General features: G+C 38.4%; 1 protein-coding gene across 1 annotated transcript in view; it reads right to left on the bottom strand.

The window, feature by feature from the left end:
• The window catches only part of AP3B1 (adaptor related protein complex 3 subunit beta 1), a 153,323-nt gene extending 139,909 nt beyond the window's left edge, over positions 1-13,414 (bottom strand). Inside the window, exon 1 of the mRNA XM_041486109.1 lies at positions 13,156-13,414. Within this exon, the coding sequence (XP_041342043.1) occupies positions 13,156-13,286 (131 nt within the window). The 5' untranslated portion in view covers positions 13,287-13,414. The remainder of the gene's footprint in view (positions 1-13,155) is intronic.
• Between the last annotated feature and the right edge of the window lie 6,298 nt (positions 13,415-19,712).

Here is a 19,712-nt window from a genome sequence, read left to right as displayed (position 1 = left end):
TCAGGATTAGAAGCCTCAGATCTGCAGCACACTCTATGAGCTTTAAGACTAAGACAGCCTGATGATTAGACACATACAGTGTCCAAGCACTTTTTACTGCTGAAATAAAATTTTCGCACAAAAATATCAAGTTAATAAGAATGTTCTCTTGTAGATAGTTTTCGCTGTCACTAATAAGAAACCTCATCCTGCTTGCCTTTTTAGAAGTAAACAGATCACAGTCTAACTGTACTTACAGAGTACTAAAGTTTACGAAAAAGATTCTTTGAAGAAACAACTTTTTTGTAACATCTGGATTGCCTGATTTACTGAAATATACAATCGGAAAGAAACTTGAGACATCTGCAAGATTCCAAAGAACTCCGAAGACTTTCCAAGTTCAAACGCTGTGAACTTTCACACAAGTGAAAGGCAACATGGTGGACAGACCATGGCAGGACACCAGATGCCCGCAAAACCATTCCTTCTCTCCCTTCCTGAAGCAAGATGGGGATGGGAAAATAGGATGGAAAAAATCTCATGTGTCAAGAGAAAGACAGTTTAATTAAGCAAAAGCAAAGGCTGCAAGCAGAAGCAAAGGAAAACAAAATATTTATTCTCTACTTCACATCAGCAAGCAACATCCAGCCACCTCTCCAGGAAGCAGGGTTTTATTATACATACCAGTTGCTCTGGAAGACCAACACCGTAAGAAAGAATGCCCATCCCTTCTCCTTGTTCTTCACTTTTATTGATGACCAGTCATCATATGGTATGGAACATCCCCTGGTCTGCCTGGGTCACAAGTCCTGCCTACATGTCCTGCAAGGTTTTGCCCAACCCCAGGCTGCTAGGGAAGGGGATACTGGAGAGACAGTCTTGACTCCAGTGTGAGCACTACTCAGCAATAGCTACAACACTGGTGTGTTACCAACACCTCTCTCACTACCAATACAAAGCACTGCATGATGAAGACTGCTGCAAGAGAAAATAATTCCATCTCAGCCAGACCAAATATATCCAGACAAGATTTCAAAAGTGAATGCAGAACCTGGATATATTCTGATTTATCACTGCCCTCATAATTTCATATGGGAAGGAGAAAAGGGTGTAAGCCAAAGCTGGAATTAGTTACAATGCGAAAAAATATTGTCATTCATTCTGTCATAAACCTTTAAACAGCATTTTTCCTACTTGCAAGGGACAGAGTCACTCTAACAGAAATTTTCTCATATTTTCAGAACCAGTACTGCATCTGCTTTGTGCCTCCCCACAAGAAATCCACACTGCCCACATTTCAGTATACATCCACATAAGAACTGCAACCAGATGGAAAAAAAAAACAACAAAACAATCAACACATTTCCTACTAAGCTAAGGTATGTAAAATTCAGGATACCTACATGCAACTTACAATTTAAGTCTAACTCCTTTTTCAAAATGAAGTGTTTAATGAAATAATTGGAGCAACCCATCACAGATCCCCTATAGTCAATATTTGCTTCACTTGACAGCTTAATATTTAATTATTATCTTTAAAAAAAAAAAAAAAGGAAAAGAAAGTATTCTATTTCCTTGTCCGCTTTAGTATCACTTCCCAAATATCACTGGTAACTCCTATTTTGTCTGCATCACACACAAAGGTTTTTACCATCTTTAGCTGTTCCTGCACATGTTCAAAGATCTGTAAGGTCAGTCTTCTATTGCTCCATTTGTTTGGTTGTGTACTTTGGTCATTTAAATTGTATGTCCCATTCCATTTTGTCCTGCAGTTTTGCATACTGCTAAGATCAGCTTAGTAAGTCTATAGCTGGACACCTTCCTCACAGCCAAGTCGTAACATACAATGTACCTTCTTGTAACACCATTCAAGGTTGACAGGTCTGTTAAAAATAACTAATGCTGTGATGCCACACATATTTTCCTATTGTCTGCATTCCTGTTCCAGGATAAAGTCACACTTTTCTCTACATTAAATTCTATGTTTTTCTGATGTGACTCGAACATGCTTGTATTCACCTCTACATCATCACACTTCTTTTAGTCACTTCATATTTTCCCCTCAGATCTACAACCTTATTTTTCATATCAGAAATCAAGTATTTGTTGGTTTGGGGTTGTACATAAAATATCATTAATAATTTGGGCATTTTACCTTTCAATCCCTCTGTATAGTTCCATTTCCAATTAACATTTTAGGAAGCGTAGCTTTGATTTAATTTTTGGCAGCTCTCTTTATTCCCACCACTCTTGGCCACAGGAACAGCTGATTTTGCTGACCATTCCTACTCACCTATTCCTCACAGGATACCAAGTAAGTCTCAGTTCTTTTTGATCATGTTGTAGTACTTTGTCTGACACTTTCCTCTAGCTGCATATAGAGACTCAGAAACCTCTAATTCCTTCTGCTTAAGTTGTAATTCTTCCCCATGCAGGAATCTGTACAACATGGTAAGAAAAGTTACACAGCAAAAGACAGAACTTGATTTAGAAAGTTGCTTTTAGTCCTACACTCCTGCTTCCAGTTTCCTACTGTTGATGTAATGTGAAATACGTAAAAATTTTCTTAAGAAAGGATGTTCTTTGATGTTGCATCTTTGTATACTTTCAAGCCTAATCAACAACAAATGAGATTCAATCTATGAAATGGATAGCAGCTAACAAGCAAGTTTGCAGTGAGGTCTGTGTGTTAGAAAGACAAATTACTTGTCAGTAGAATTGTCTTGTTAAGGTTTAGGGCTTGACATGTTTCAACGATCTCAGACCCCCAGGTGAGGTTAGCAAAGCTTGGGAAGAAGGATGCACCTCCGAGGGCAGACCAAGAATGCAAATTTGGTAAGCCACAAGGATGTTTCGCAGGACCACCAAGACAAAGAGGAAACTAATAAAGACAACTCAGCAACAGTGTGGAATCAGCTCCAAGTGGGTAAAAGGCAATTCTGGCAGGGGGAGACTGTGACCATGGCCCACCAACTTAAAAAATCACCAATCCAGAATAAGAGAAAGGCTGAGCATGTAGACCAGTTATTATGAGAAGTGAGAAATTCATTAACCAATAGAAGGTAGAATACTAATCAACAAACTAACAACAACAAAAAAGAATATGTCAACAAAGCAGAAAACATAGAAATAATTATTTGAGTTTGAGGATGAAGTAGCAAAAATGGAGTAAGTTACAAAGAACAAGATCCAAGTACATGCTGAAGACCGTCTCCCAGAATGTCACAAACAACAAGAAAAAAAAAAGAGGCAAATTTAAGAAGTTAAGACAGAAAAAGTGTTTATTGATGAGCTCTACTTCTAAATGCTTATAGAAAATATTCTATCATACACTTCAAATTAAAACATTTTGAACTGTTAGCTAGGAAGATATAAGCCACAGAAACGTATATATGAAGACCTGTTTTCAGCCAGCCTTGTTTCCATATGAGAAAAGCAGCAGTGGAAAAAATAAAGAAAGAAAAATAGAAATTAAACAACAAGTTCTTGATGAATCCATTTGAAACAAATTGTTACTTGAATAGATGGTTTGTTTGAGTTTTTAAATATCTTTTCTAACAAATTATAATCCAGGATTAGCAAATATTAGATACTTACAGAGTAAAATATTGCTCCATACATCCACATGGATCACCAGCAGCAGCAAGCCTTTTTTCTTCTACAGTTAGATATGGTTTCAGTGTAACATCAAAGTTTTTTCCTTTAAGAGCAGACTTAATAGTGCAAGACACCTTAATTATTTTGCCCAGCATTGTGGAGTTTTGTTCCATTCTTTTAAGTGAAGTATGTAAAAAACCAATTAAAAAAATAGAATCACTGAACTCAACCAAGGTAGATGCCAAGAGCGAGGTCTACCCTCAAAAAAAGAGAAAATCTTACAAAGTAACAGGATATGCACTCCCTTGCTGTTTTAACTTCCAGAAACAAATACCATAAGCAGATTTCAAAGGTCATTTCCCTCCAAAAACAACTCTTATCAGAGCCTCAATGAACAATGGGAAAAGCAAGTGCATTTCAATCTTTTGTAATACAGTTTACTGTACAGTACAAGTATTTTCATCTTTTGATCATTAAGAAGTTTTAAGGAAATTTCAATATTTTAATAAAATCCCTCTAAATAGAAATAAATGTAAACACAAATGTAAGCTCTGCAGTCACACTAGGGTTCATGTTTCTATACTCATTAGTTAGGCTGAGGTGACAGTTCCTCAATACACAATCCTAGACAAATACTTTCTTTATCATTTACTTCCACATGCCAGGGGCTCAGGAAAATGCAAGCAACCCTCAGCTGCATCAATACCTTTGCCTCTCCCTGCTAAAGCTTTGAGAGACTCTACCCTTACAGAGCCAGGTACATACTATAGATGATTGAAATACAAACTTTATTACTTCAGGAGCAACACCAGGTTTAAATAAGCCTAATCTGATAGCTGACAAATGATGTGGAACTATATGAAGCAGGAAAGCAATAGTCCCAACAAAAGCAGATGAAAAAACACCAAACTTTTTGCAGAGTATAGATATATAGCCTCAACCATTTTCCCTTACAGTAAGAAGAGGTAAAATTACTCTCCAAGAGCAAAAAAAGCCCCAGAAAAACAAGAAGATTCCTACCTGTCTGCCCAATGATGTATTCTAAGAACTCAACAAGACCTCCCTTGAGTTCCCAAGCCATCATCTAGTGTCTTAACATCTATTTCAATATAGGCCCACTGTCCTCAAAAGTTGCAAGCTGAAAGCACTGGTATAGACAACAATTAGAAATATTACACTCATAGGAAATATTAAGTATGTGCTATGATATATGATCTTTAGTACTTGTATAGAATCTATAACAGGCAACAAGTCAATTATTAATGTATTAAAAATCAGTTCCCAGCTGCCTTTGTAATCTTTAGCAACACAGGCTTGTATTCCTAAGTATTACAATTTGAAAGCTAAAGTAGTATAAACTAGAAATGAAAACTCATCACCTAAATTTCATGGCAAGTATCACAAATGACAGATTTGCAATGACACAACATGACAGACATCACGAAACACATCCAGAGTAATATGTTCTCCTTGAGACACTGGTTGAATGTTAAGCAGAGGTAGTCAGTTTCTAACTTTCTTCTATGTTTTTATATTTTACACTTGTAGCATTTAAGATACATACTATTTCCTTCTTTCTACATGAAAACACTGCTTTCCTCATACTTTTGTACCATCTGTAGATACGACAAGGGCATGAGTATCATAGGACCAGTGACAGACCTACCAGTCTGGATTAATCTTATAGGCGTTACTAGCAGAAAGAAACAAAAAACACCAGTTAATCTTTTTTAGTTCTCATGCTCTTTCTTGTGGCCTCTATTCCCCTGCCATTAAAAAAGGAGTAAGCCACATCCTTACAACTGCCCCAAGAAAAAAGAGGATGGTGGGTGTAGGGGTGCCATAAGTATATGGAGTATAAGGAGCAAAAGAAAAGACAAAAAACAACCTTAGATCTTGACAGTCACAAGATTATGCTTTAAAAGCCTGGAGTCCTATGCCAAAAACCACTTTGATCAGCTTGCTCTGCATGTTGACTATGGCAAAGAGCATCCAAAGAATTCTGAATATGCCATACTACTGTCAGCACACACTTGGCCACTAAAACTGGCATCTTGCTGAGGTTAAGACTAGGATTACAGATTCCAATGAGCAATGTTACCCACTTCTACAGAAAAATAAAGGTAGGCATAACAATACACCACTGAGGTTTAAACAGCTACGTCAGAAATAAATCCGAGCCTCTGTCTCAGTTGCTTCATCTCCCCATAGGAACTATGACAAACTCCCAGTTATACTAAAATATACTAAATCCAGAATCTGTGGCATGTCATTTGGCACTGTAGCACCATGTTCCAAACAACTATTATTAAGAAAACTCTTGCTCCGCTCTGGTAAAATGCACATTTATTTTCTATCATATTTAGCAACACCGTAAGATCAAATCCACAGATTTTCAAGTTTTGCTACAGTTCTGACATGTCCGTTACTGAAAGAAGACACCCAGTAACCATAAGCCTTCATAGTAATTAAGCAGAAGATTCATGAGTATACAAACTGCAACTGCAGCCCAACTAGCAATGCAACAAAAACCTTGGGAACAGCTGTAAACCCTTCAAGGATAGGAGAGTGAATTCTAAACAAATAAACCCTGATGAGATAGAAGATCTTCACATACAAGGATAGCACTATAGCACAGTAAGGTAAGATATAGGAAATGGTAAACAAATCCACCACTGGGGACGAAGCAAGCTTCACCAGTTTCAGTATTATGGAATAAAGCTCATATAGAACAGAAGTTACAGAAGTCTCACTCAGTTGAGTTTTAACAATGCATTTCTTGTTTCAAGTTTTCCATCCACTCCATAATTTCAGTTACACAATATCAATTGCATTCAAGAGAGTTTGGTTGGCAGGACCTAGTTTTATCCACAGCATATTAATTTTTTTTTTTTCTTTGTCTTCAACATAAAATTCAAAATACTGTGGATGTTACCAAGTTTGAAGCAGAAAATACACATTTACAGAGCAGTGTAACCTTTACTTTTGGCACCTGAGTAGCAATGAAATCCTAGGGAACGTCCCATGTTTCCTGAAAAATTTAAATTTTTTTTCTTGACATTTTACTGGTACTGCAAATTGCTTAAAATAAATTGGTTTATTCTAGGTAATGCTATTGTGTAAACTCCAAACAAGTTTGAATTTAACATTTAAAGAGGAACTGCAAATTGATTTCAGACCCATAGAACACAGAAACTTAACTGGCAGCAAATACATGCTGCAATTTGAGTTAATTTTGTTGATTTAGAGTTTTCTTCTAGCAGGAAATTAAGAAATCTGAGTTCCACTGTGTTTTGGTCTATGCCATAAACTGTTTGAATGACATCTTGTGGTGCTGTTCAGTACTACCACTCTTTTCCATCATAACATTATATTTACTTCTAATTTACAACACAAAATTCAACTACTACTTCAAGAAAGCCTTGAATCATGAGTGTAGCAGTACTATGGTTTAAAGAGAAATTGAGATAAGAATTTATTTCTTTTTCAGCCACACCTAATCTGAAAAAGAACCACCTTATGCAAAAAGCAACCTAAATAGTTTTAAAGGATAGACTAGAGATGTGAGGGAAATCAGGATAACTGTAGTATCCTGTAAGGGTGAGAGCCACAGAGAACAAAACCAGTTATAGTCTGACCAGAAGCATAATTTAACTCATTTAAATTTTACTTTGCCACTAATTTCTCAAAGCACTTACAATCTGGATGTTTAGTTACACTCTTTCCCTCCCTTTGAGGAAAGCATAAAGTTAAAAACTAAATAAAGCATCTCCCAGTTCTCTGTCGTGAACAGATACCACCTGAGCAACAGTTGAGCAACTCAGTGCATCAACACCGGTGAAGTTGCTGCTACCACCATCATCAATGCAGATATGCAAACTACCTATATTTCAAAAGCTCTAACAAGATGGCAGCTAGTATGACAAAGCAGTTTGAAATTCCTTCTTGATCAGACTGTGATTTGAGCTAACATTATCTGTTGTCAGTAGAATAGTTAAAGACACTATTTCATCCAACAACAAAAAATGTTGTCTGAAAAGATGAAAAGATTAAGTCTTGCAATTACACTGCATATAACCATTTCTGATAGTACCCACATGACCAATATGGCAGGGAAACTTCTGTTAGAGAGAAATTTTCCTCAGTGGAGGACAGTTTTCTGAAGGCTGAAAGAGTGTCATCAGAAGTGGGGCTGCCACTTAAATGGTCAACTTAGAGCCTTTCTTGAGGCTAGTGCTCAGAATTTGCAGACATTTATAGATCACTTTGCAGCCTTTGATAGTTATGAAGTGATTATAAGAAAGTGAGAAGCAGTATCACAGAATATTCTCAGCTGGAAGGCACCCACAAGGATCACTGTGTTCAACTCTTGGTGTTTCCAGCTTTCCCAAAAATATTGAGAAAAAGCTTCTTTGAAAGATACCACCACAGAGGTGGTGTTGCCAGAACCTACTCAGTGCTAGTACATCTACATACATGTCCAGGTTTCAGAAACACTGTTTAACAGCATTACAATGCTGCTCATCTTCTGGCAGAACGCGAATACCATTCTGGTTTCCTCCAAGTATGAAAACTATCAAGGGGTGACACAAACAAGAACAGCCTTCAAAAAAAGCAGAATGAAAAAACATTTCAGCCTTGTAACAGCTGTAGACATGTCTATTTAATACCATTCAGGATGCAGATCCAAGCAAATGTCTAAGGCAAATAAATGACAATGCAGTAAATATGCAGAAAAGACACTGGAGACTTTAAAATTGTAAAACTTGCCTTTCTGAGCAAATAAAAAGCCACAAAAAATATAGTGACTACATTACAGAGAGCCACAGCAAATCAATAGTTCATTGTTTGCATCCTCATATGTGACAAGTGCACGGCAATAAGAACATATTCACTGTGCGGTACTTCCCGTCAGATCCGACAGATTTCAGCTGGAGAAGTGCTCTGCAATAGCATGCCCACATTTGTACACGGCATTTAGTTCCTATCCTTGTGCTGACTAGAGGGTTCAGATTTTATCTTGTAGACTCATCAGTCCACCCAAACCATTCATCTTTGCTGGGTTGTACATCCTACTGAAACTGGCATATAACCATATTGGTGGGCACAGGGCCATTTTAACAGATGGAGAAAGAAAGTAGTTGTGCCAATGAGCTAGTGGATGCATCAAGTTTGAATATTAGAGCTGGAGTCCCCTCCAAGAATTTCACAAATGGCAATCTATGTACAATCTCTCAATGACTGGTTGAACAGAATATGCCAAGATAAAACTAGATCAATTTAAGACTCCAAGAACACCTCTGGCAGCTGTTGAAAGCAAGTTTTTAGCTCCAATGGGTTTGGAAAAGTCTTCTGCACAGAGAATTGGGGAATGAGTATCTTAATGAAAGCACCACCTTCAGCTCTGCAAAACAGGCTTGCAAATCTCTGCAAAGAAAAATGAGTTTGCAGCACTGCCGAGTTTTCTGACGAATGGCTCCACAAAACATGTAAGCCAAACCTGCAACAAAAAGATCTAATAAATTACAAATGTATTTTGCTTGGCAGAAATAGTTTAAGATGAAAATCAGTAAAGTTGAAAATGTGTGCTATAAATTTTGCCATCTGCTTCAATACTGCACTTAATAATTGACATCTACTGATGTTACTCCTGTGGTTCACCTCTTAAGTTTTTACATTTTATCAGCTAAAGCAATAACTACTTTTATTGCTGAAATTGTACCACTACCAAGTACCAAACATTATTATATTCTAATTTTACACGCAGGCAAGTTTTGTTTAAAATGGAATTAATATAGATGAAAATCCTCTGTCTACCTGCAATTAGCTGTAAGCAGTTATAGTTATAGTTGTACCCTAATGTATGCAATTAACAATATGCAATTCTGTGTTTCTAATTAGCTCTCCAGGTACTCTTACGTGTTGGATGGTGGTTAGAATTTTCACTCCTCCACTCAGAGTAACAATAATGTAATAAAGCATAATGTAATTACAAAAATATTCTATTAACTTAGGTGATGTAAATCATATAGTATTTCTCTACACTAAACAGGAGATTCTGAGATTCCAGCTAGGCAGTGCTTACTGCATGGAGTCCATCAATCTAGAACTAGGAGAAATAGCTTGAGGCCCACATGCTGGATTCAGCTTGTACATAAGACTCATATAACACATCGGCTCTTACAAATTTTCCGCTGAAAACTTCTGTTACAGGCAAAGACATCTCTGGAAACTGTTTCCATAACTCTGGGGACCAGAATCTGACCCTTTCTCTACTTTTTGAAAGACTTGGGACATGTGAATATCCAGAATATTCCAGCTCACAGACAAGTGTCAAACTGCCAACGTGGACAGCCTAATACATTCTTAAAACATAAATTCACAAGTTTTATAAAGGAATACCACAATGCCAGTTCATATGATAAGTGTGAAAGAGGAAGAGAAGAAGGAGAGCAAAAGGCAACTCCAGTCATGCAACAGGGCCCTTTTACACAAGGTTCAGACTGACTCATCTCAGGTATGTAAGATCTTTAAATTATTTAGTTGTTGAGATGCTTAATAGAATGAATACAAAATTTCCATTCTCTGAACACCAGACCTACTTCATTGATCTAACTAACCAAAAGGTTTTAACAGCACTACACACCAAAAACTCAACTTCTCTCTGCCTCTTTAGTCAGGATTAAATACACACAGAAAAAGCTAGCACCAGTATAATACATTTGTTATGAAATCTCTTATTCAAGAACAGTTTTAGTTTAGTCAACACCAGTAGGAAATCAGTTTCTTATGTACATGTTGTAATACTACAGAGAGATTAGAAAACCCTCACCTCCTCTCTTTTGTCCAGAACATGTACATGGTGCGTGCAACATTATGCACTTTGCTTATATTAAGATAAAAGATAATGAAATAAACAGTTATTTTTAATAATCTTCTAACAGTAAAACTTTATACTTTGTCAGGATAAAGATGTCACCAGGACAGAAATTTTGATGAACTAAGATATTTTCAATACTGATACCACACATTTGAACCAAACTACAACACAAGCATGTACTAAAAATATTATGTTCACTAATTGAATTGAAATTATATTTGTAATTGAAAGTTAGTGGATAGCTTATTGAATGCAAAAGGTAAAAAAGGCAGCTTTAGCAGGAGAATGACACATAGGTTTTTACACCAAGGGATGATCAGAGCTTTTAGATGATACGAACTTCAGTGGAGTAGTCCTACTGAAATGTTAGGAAAAAACAGGACAAACAATTTATATTAGACCAACTTTGGATTTCAGACTTAAGTCTACCAATACTGATTTGTGCCTCTGTGTGGGCTCTTCAGTCTCAAGATCAAAGACAACTTATTCTAACAACTTCATTACTTTCTTAACCATTTTGGCTTACTTCTTCATGACAAACAGGGGAAAATAGACAACACAAAGAAAAAAGACTGGAACTTTTTCAATTAAGCGCTTACAGGACTATCTTGATACTTATACATTAACTACATGATATTGTTCTGATTGACTGGCAAGAGGCAAGCACAGAGTTCTGGTCCAACATTACTGCACTAATGTTCTGGGCTATAAATTATGTATGTATCCCTCTGCTGAGAAGGAGTATTTCTCGTATCATCAGTAGACCCAAGGAAGAATCCCCCTTCCTCAGCAACAAAAAAGTTTGCCAAGCACTGAAACAATACAATAACATCAGACATGAGTATATCAGCAATGACGAGAGACAATCCAGAGAGATCAGCAAACAACCTTTAAAAAGCTCTAACAGTAATTTTCATTTCACCAGTTTCCACTTCTACTTCCCTAAACCCACATCTTCATGCACAAGATGCAAGGACACATCTTGCACTTCTCTGTATCCTCTTATGTTGCCTTGTGATGAGCAGGTTTTGCACTATTACTAGAGTGAACTAATAGAAATACAATGTGTATGCTTGATGAATGACTACTGCATTTTCCAGCTAGAGTGCCACACAGTCTGCTTTTCTAACAATAACCCTCACTTGCAGTCCAGTGGGTTTTTCACACTACACAAATCACCTTCCCTGCACAGCGTCTGTTCCTCAACTACCCAATCCATACTCAGAGCTTAACCACACAAGTGTTAAGCTGAAGTGAACTGTGTTAAGTGAATTGTGGATAACACCCTATTTCAGCAAGAATTTGCTTGTCAACTACACAAGACCACAGACAGCAATGTCTGTTTTCCTCTCAAGTCATTCCTTTAGAGGATTACACTCCTGTAAGGGTAAGAGCAAGTCTAAAGGAGTGATTAATTCATTTGGCATGCTCACATATCACAAGCTGCTGGTTCTTCCATACTAAAAGTCATACATATACATACACATGTAGAAAACATCTCAGGACTCCAGAGCTGTATTTCCCTGTAATCACTAGGGAGGCTCAGGTAGAATCATTCACTTCAGCTTCTGCATTTAACAAAACAAAGAACTGTACTTCACCTGTAAAACAGTCCTAAGTTTATGAGTTATGCAGAAAATTATGGCCATGATCAATGAGCAGGATACCCTCCATCCCATGAAAAAAAGAAAGTAGCAAAATAATAGTTTAGAAATAAAGTGCCAAGTTGTTTTGATGGGAGGGGATAAGGAAAGAAGGGTGCAAACAACATAAATCAGTGTAAAACACACAGATCCACAGAAGCACATTTATACTAGAGCAGAGAAAATCTGAATGAAAAAGTGAAGTATTTAGCAAAATAGAAGGGGAAAAAAAATGAGAGTCATCTGGCAAACTGAAGAGGCCCATCAGCTACTGTCTCAAAGAGCTAAGCATTAGAGTGCCTGCAGCTTCATGTTTTCGTGATTTACTCTGCTGTGGCTCACAAATAAACACATCAGTCGAGGTTTCCAGAGCATAGATGTTCTCTTTGTGCAGAACAATCAAACTGAAGACGCAGCAATTGATTTTCTAATGTACATGAGACCTTAAGTTTATGGTGCTTTTTATTGGTTGCTCTTGGAATAGATTTCCAATTTGTTGTAGAATACAATTCCAGCTTAGCAAACCTTTTGATCCTTTCATTTGGACATTCTTCCTCTCCAATCCACTTTTACTTTAAGGAGCTGAAAGCTTTCTGTACCAGTGCACTTGGCTAGGCTTTTTTTACCTTCTCCATTTCCTCATTTTGATTTCTGACCAAGACACTGTTGACACTGTTAACACCCACTTCGAGCTGGCCACCTCGCCCTGATCCACTACATTTCCAACCAGAACTATCACAAACACTTCTTTTTTACAAACACTTTTTATATATACACACATCTGAAGGCAAAATTAGGACAATTCCACCGCGGTTAGCAGTCGAAACAGAGAAGAAACCATAAGCAGTTTTCCAAACAAACCAAAAGAAACACTTTACAGATAACCCACTACCCCTGCACACTTTAAAGGTAAGCAAGCGAACTTTTCCGCGGAGTCACGACGGGAGTCAAGCGGGAGGCGCGGCTTCCCGGCCAAGGCCCCTGGAGCTGCCGCTGCCCGTGGGATGCCCCGCCAGCCCAGCACCGCCCGCCCGCCAGCCTAGCGAGTTCCCTTACTTCTTGGTGTCGCTGCTGAAGAGCCCGAAGGCCGCGGAAGCCGAGGGGGTCACGGTGGGAGCCGCCTCCTGCGCCAGCTCGGGCACCGCCTCTCCGCCCTGCTCGCTGTAAGTGAGCCCGTTGCCGGACATGGTGGTGTCCCTGTCGCCGGTGGTGCCGGTGCCGGTGCCGGTGCCCCTGTCGCTGTCGCTGCCCGCCCCGCCAAAGTTGCCGTCGCGGCACGCCCGGTGCTGCCGGCCCGGCGCTCTGCCCGGAAGCTGCGCGGTCACGCGGCGGGGGGCGGGGCGGCCCGGCCCGGACGTGCGGCCCGAGCCGCGGCCCCGCGGCCGGGGGAAGGAAAGGCCGGGCAGGCCAGTGCCGAGCCTCGGTGCCCATGACCGCTGCCGTCCCTTAAAATGCAAAGCTTGGCCTAGAGCATCAGCTCGTTTGTTGGTTCTAATGACCGTGTTACCAGTGCCAGTACTCCACGCTGACGATAGAAGCAAGCTGTTTACATATGCGATGCCAGAAATACAACAGGATAGTTGGAGGTCTTCTGAGGGGAGCTTCTCCTAATTCCTTTTTACGATTCTGTTTTCCTCGTCCATCTTTCCTATCTCTCCTAGTCTTTCAAGAATAATCTGTGTTCATTGCAGCAGCCTTCAATCCATCTCCTGACATATGCTAGTGGAGTGCAACCTTTTCCTCCTTAGAACTCAACTAATTTCCAAAAGGTTACCTGTTCACAATCAATACATTTTATCTTGCAGAGAAGAAAAAAAAAAAAAAAAAAGGGCTGGGGGGGGGGGGGGGGGGGGTGGGATTGTCATATTTCTCTGAAGCAGCTTTTTTACTTGCTTGCTTTTCAGCAACTTGTACTTTTCTGATTGAAACTTTTCTGATTGAAACTTGGTTGGTATTGAGGCAATACCAGCCAACTTTTTAATTTATATTTTTATTTAATCCTTTTAATAAAAGGATTTACCAGTAAAGGATTTATTAAGAGTATGGGGTTGCTGTAAAGGTAGCTGTCCTCAATAGTTGCCTTCTATAGATGCCAGTGTTTCAATTTTTTTATGATCTCTCACAGCTTTTTTCCTGTGTAGCACTGTTTTTGAAAGTCATGGTTTTGATTGAGAAAGTCCAGTGTGGATATTCTTAACTACCTCCATTTCATCTATTGGTTTTTAAGACTTCGATTTTTGTTCTGCCTTTTGTTGTTTATAGTAGCAGTCATCATAGTTTGCTTTTCCTGTAGAGAGAAATATCTTATTATTACTACCATAAACAGTCACAGGAACTATTGGTACCTATCCTGTGGTTTGATTTGAGGCAGACACCTCTCAGTCATACAGGGCCAGAGAGGATTCTACATTCTGATTTTTAAAACATCAAAAACCAGAGCAGGCTTGTGGAGAATTGGGTCTGAACCAGACAAAAATGGACACCCACTTCTCTCTACAGAAAGATCTGAGAATTCCTGTCAGCAGTCCTTAGAAATTGTCTCTGTTTTTCAGACCGTGCCTATTTATTTCAGATTGTAACAGAAACAGCACTTGAACTTTGACTCCGAACATGGTTTTGTTTACATGAAGAGGTTGCTAGCTATGACTTATATTTGTGTACCAGGCACATACAGGGCAGGGTAGGCAGGGGTCATCTATAGGAGGCCAAGTCAACAATTTGTAAGGTAGATTCTAGTTTCTTTTAAGACTGTCTACTTGGTCCTGAGGCAAGAGGTTGCTTCTTTGTGTAAAACCATAAAATAAGGCTTTATTAGCACTAAGAACTCCTTAAGTACAATAAACTAATTTTTTTTTGCCATGTATATCTACTACGTAGCATTTACTATGTGTACTACTTACATATTCTTAGAGTAAATGGAAAAAGAAAACAACAGACTTGTAGAATTTGTCAGAGTAATTTGTGGGAGTACAAATGGCAAAAATAAGACAAATGGTTATTGAGGTGGAAGAACATGGGACTGTGATATGAGAAGAGAAGGAAATAGTAACAGTGATGCAGAGCTTCACTTAAATATTACCTGAAGGTTTATTAAGTGTACTTGAAAATTCCTATCAGGAATGTTAGCTGTGAGCTTCTGCTATCAGTTCTTGATCTAGTTTTAGCTTGAAGTATGCCACAACTGTTCAATGAATAGCCTTTTCCTGTCTAAATTACGTCTTCAAAATCACCATGCAGTGATAAGGTACTTGCACATTGAATTTATACCTGTATGCAATTGTGTCAAAATTACAGAATCCTGAAACACAAATTACTCCAGATCTAAATTCTCCACTTACATTCATTGGTTACAGCATTGTGTATTTCAAAGTTTTGTGCAGCATAAGAAAATTAACAGACAGGGCTTAAAAGAGAGAACATAGAAGGCTTTTACTTCTCAGTTTTCCCCTTTTTTTCTGAAACTATTTCACCTCTTTTATTTGTACCGTCTTTACAAATCTACTTACCTAGTGTCTGGTACTTACTTGGTTTCTTACTTTCTACTCATAGATGTTAACTATACAATATGTGGACACATACAAGCATGAACATATATAAGCATGGACACAGCTTTTAGAAGTTAATTGTGCTGAGAAATAATTTCTAAGGCTCAGTGGAAGGGAAGATGTATTTTTATGGATAAATGCATAAGCATTTTCATCAAAACTCATGCGTACATATGCATTTGAGGGGAAAAATATTTACATTGCTCAACAAGCTGTAATTTTGTAGTTCCAACAAACATTAACTTTTCTAGGCTTTCAGAAATACTTACACGAGATACTTTGCAGTGTTTTTTACAAAGTTATATACATCTGTGGCCACTGGGCTGCCAAATGCTTATTGTGTGCCCTCTTGTGGCTCAGATTACTAGTATGTTGTTTGTCATGAAGGAGACAAGAGATGCATTAAAAATTATTTTTTAATGGAATTCAAGCTCTGTGTAAGAGAAATGCTACTAAAAGCTTTGCTCGTGCTCTGTATGTTGCTAATAGACTCTCATCTATGCAAAATATGCTGATATTGCAGATTCTACACAAATGTCTAAGAGTATTGTCTGGTAAATCTCATTGATGAAGGGTAAGTAATGATACAATCCAAACTTCTTGTAATATGATTTTTCTTTCATTAGTGATCTAGAAACCTGATGCATAATAAGTTACTTTGAAATTAAGCACCAAGAAGTCTTTCCCCAACCTGACATAAGAGATTTTCAATCTGAGTCATGAACTCAGCTTCCAGTAGTCCTGAACCTGGAAAACACTTTAATTTGCCTCCCTCCAAGTGAATCAAGACTTGTGACTGTAATGAAAGCAAATGAGTTTTTTCCAAAAGTACCAGTTCTCTATTCCTTCTTAGCAGGACTGGCTACCATGTTATCCACAGGAGTTCACATATCAACTCTTGAAATCGGGATGTTCCAAATGCTCTTATATTCCTTTTATTATACAGCTCTTCTCTAAACTCTAAAATGATACAATATATATCTTATCTTCATCAGTTTATATTCCTTCAGATGGTTATGATTTTAGCTAAATTATGAATAGGAAAAGTAGTAGGCAAAAAGCAAAAACATAGAACACAAAGCAGAAACATTTGAAAAATTAAAGAATTCTTCAATTGTAGAGTTCTTTTTAATTTCTTCAAGCATAAGCATGCCAAATAGGTATTAGTAGAACTGGAAACATAATATTAGATATTACTTTTGGATAGGGAATATCTTGGAATTAAAAGGATTGGGATTTTATTAAAAACTATTACAGAAATACAAATATCTCCAATGGAATAAATGCTGTGATACTCTCATACTGATATCAGACCTGGTGTGTTTGATGATAATTAAAATCCATGGATTTTATTGGAAGGTGAACCAGTTTTCAAAACTTCCACTGCAATTGAAAATATTATTTGTTATTTTTTTATTGTTTAATCTTCCCAGATATTTAAATACCATACCATCAAATATGATATCAAAGCAGGAAACCTAAATCAACTGCCAGCAATTTCCCATTAGTCCCATGACAGAAATGCTCACAGGCCACAAATAATAGGTTTAAAATGTTAAAAACTGTGTTCAAATGTTTATTGCACTATATCCTCTATTTTAAAAACCCCTACTCCTGAAGAATGAAAACATTTGGCTTTTTCTCAGATTTTTTTTAAGTAGGAGAAGAAATTCAGGGTGTGGTGCGTTCTCTCAAGTACCCCAGCTAGTCATAACTATCATTCTGAAGAAGTCACCAGTTACTGATTGAGTCTTGATTGGCCTTTTCTTTATAAATTCTAGGTTTCCTCCTAGATCTATTAGTGAAACAACTATAGGCTTGGGTTTGCCAATTTATCTTCTCCTTTTCTTAATCTAGAGAAGCAGGGAGTCTGCAGTTACAACAAAATATTTAACTGGTTTAAGTAATGAAGCTGAAATAACTTATTAAAACCTTGTGCCTAGATAAACAATTTATACTGTAACGCCTTAATTGGTGTTTTAGTTTGATAGTTACAGTTTGTAAGGTACATTTATTTAAAGATCTCTTTAGTCTAGTTTAGATTAAAGACTTTAAGAAGAGGGTACATGTACATGGTTTATGTGTTTATTATAACATCATTGTGCTGCCATTATCTAGACTCTCCGCTGAGTTAGGCTGCTCTTGAAATACATGCCTTGACAGTTGACAGGAATACTTCAAGTGTCTTACTGGATCCTGAGATTTTAAAACAAGTCAAGCCACACTTACTAAGGACTTCGACCTTGGTGTTGCTTGTGTACCTTCACATCCTCCATGTTCTACCTTTAAGCTACACTAGTGCAGGCAATATGTATTTGTGTTCATGTTTGATTTCTAAAGGTACTGCAAGTGAGTTGTTTGGCAGAAATAAAGAGATAAATATTAATAAAAAGAACAGCAGGTTTATAAGATCTTCTCAGAGTGTTTCTGTATCTTCCAGTCATCTTAGATCTCTTCTAAAGAACCTTCAGTTCAGTTCTTGAGATTGAGATTGAGATTGTAATTCAGTTTATTGCTGATTAACTAGCAATTACAATATGTGCAATAATAAAAAGAGGTGATTTTGAGCAACTGGCCATAAGCAGAGAGAAGGCTAGTGTATGTCAAGCGCACTGTAAGCACATTGTGATTTCCTTGGCATGGAGTTAACTATGCATTAGTCCTGGTAGAGATTACAGTGGTACCAGAAAAGATTTTACTAATGTTGAATTAATATAGCATGGTCCTTTCCTCTGTAGCTGGAGCACAATACTCTTCAAAAGTAGCACTTTATTTCTACAGCATGCAGCATGTGTCATGTCAAATGGAGGAAAAAAAAGCCAGAAAAGTGCTTGTTTAAGGAGATCACTGAATCAGAAAGAATCATCAAATGACTACAGTTGGCAAGGACCACTCTAGGTCATCTTGTCCAACCTCTTTACACAAGCAGGCTTCCCTAGACCAATGGTACTTAGCAGTGTGTGCAGACAGCTTTTGAATAATCTGTTTTCTGGAGAAATACACTCCATACCCTCTCTGGGCAATCTGTTCCAGTTCTCTAGGCACTCTCACAGTAAAGTTCTTCCTTGTGTTCAAGTAGAATTTCTGTGTTCCAGTTTCTGCCCATTGCCTCTTGTTCTATTATTTGGCACCTCTGAAAAGAGCCTGGTCAATCCTCTTGACATCCTCCCTTCAGATACTTACGCATCAATAGATCCCCTCTCAGGTTTCTCCAGGCTAACCAAAACCAGCTCCCTCTGCCTTTCCTAAAAAGTGACGTGCTCCAGTCCCCCCATCGTCTTTGTAGCCTCTGCTGGACCCGCTCCAGGAGCTCCATGTCTCCGTTGTCCTGAGGAGCCCGGATCATCTGGACCTGCTGGCAATGCTCTTCCAAATGCCCCCACGATACCATTGGCCTTCTTGGCCATGAGGACATGCTGCTGGCTCATGGACAGCTTCTTGTCCACCAGGACCCCCAGGTCCTTCTCTGCAGAGCTGCTCCCCAGCAGGTCAGCCCCAGCCTGTGCTGGTGCCCGGGGTGCTGGTGCCTCCCCAGGTGCAGGACCTTGTGCTTTCCTGTCATTAGAGATAGTGTCAAAAGACTTGCTGAAGTAAAGGTAGACTGTATCCACTAATTTCACCTCATCTGTCCAGGTACTTGCCTCATTGTAGAAAGTAATCAGGCTGAGCAAATGTGATTTCTCCACGTTGATGACTCCTGATCACCTTCTTATCATCCATGTGGATAAAGATGGTCTCCAGAACTTTCCCAGGGATTGAGGTGAGACTGACTGGCTAGTAGTTTCCTAGGTTCTCTTTCTTGCCCCTTTTGAAAACCAAGGTGATATTTGCTTTCTTCCCATCCTCAGCACCTCTCCTGATCTCCATGACCTTTCAAAGATGGTCTCAAAATGGTGTCCACCAGGTCTTTTAGCACTCATGGATACGTCCTGTCAGGGTCTATGGACTTGTGGATGTTAAGTTTGACTAGATGGTCTCTTACCTAATCCTTCTCAACCGAAGGAAAGACCGTCTTTTTCCAAACCTTCTCTCTGATCTTCTGGGTTAGAGTTCCTAAGGGGTGACCTT

Source organism: Pyrgilauda ruficollis, unplaced genomic scaffold (genome assembly GCF_017590135.1).
Source record: "Pyrgilauda ruficollis isolate IOZ18807 unplaced genomic scaffold, ASM1759013v1 scaffold74, whole genome shotgun sequence".
Lineage (NCBI taxonomy): Eukaryota > Metazoa > Chordata > Aves > Passeriformes > Passeridae > Pyrgilauda > Pyrgilauda ruficollis.
This window is presented reverse-complemented; position numbering and strand designations above follow the sequence as displayed.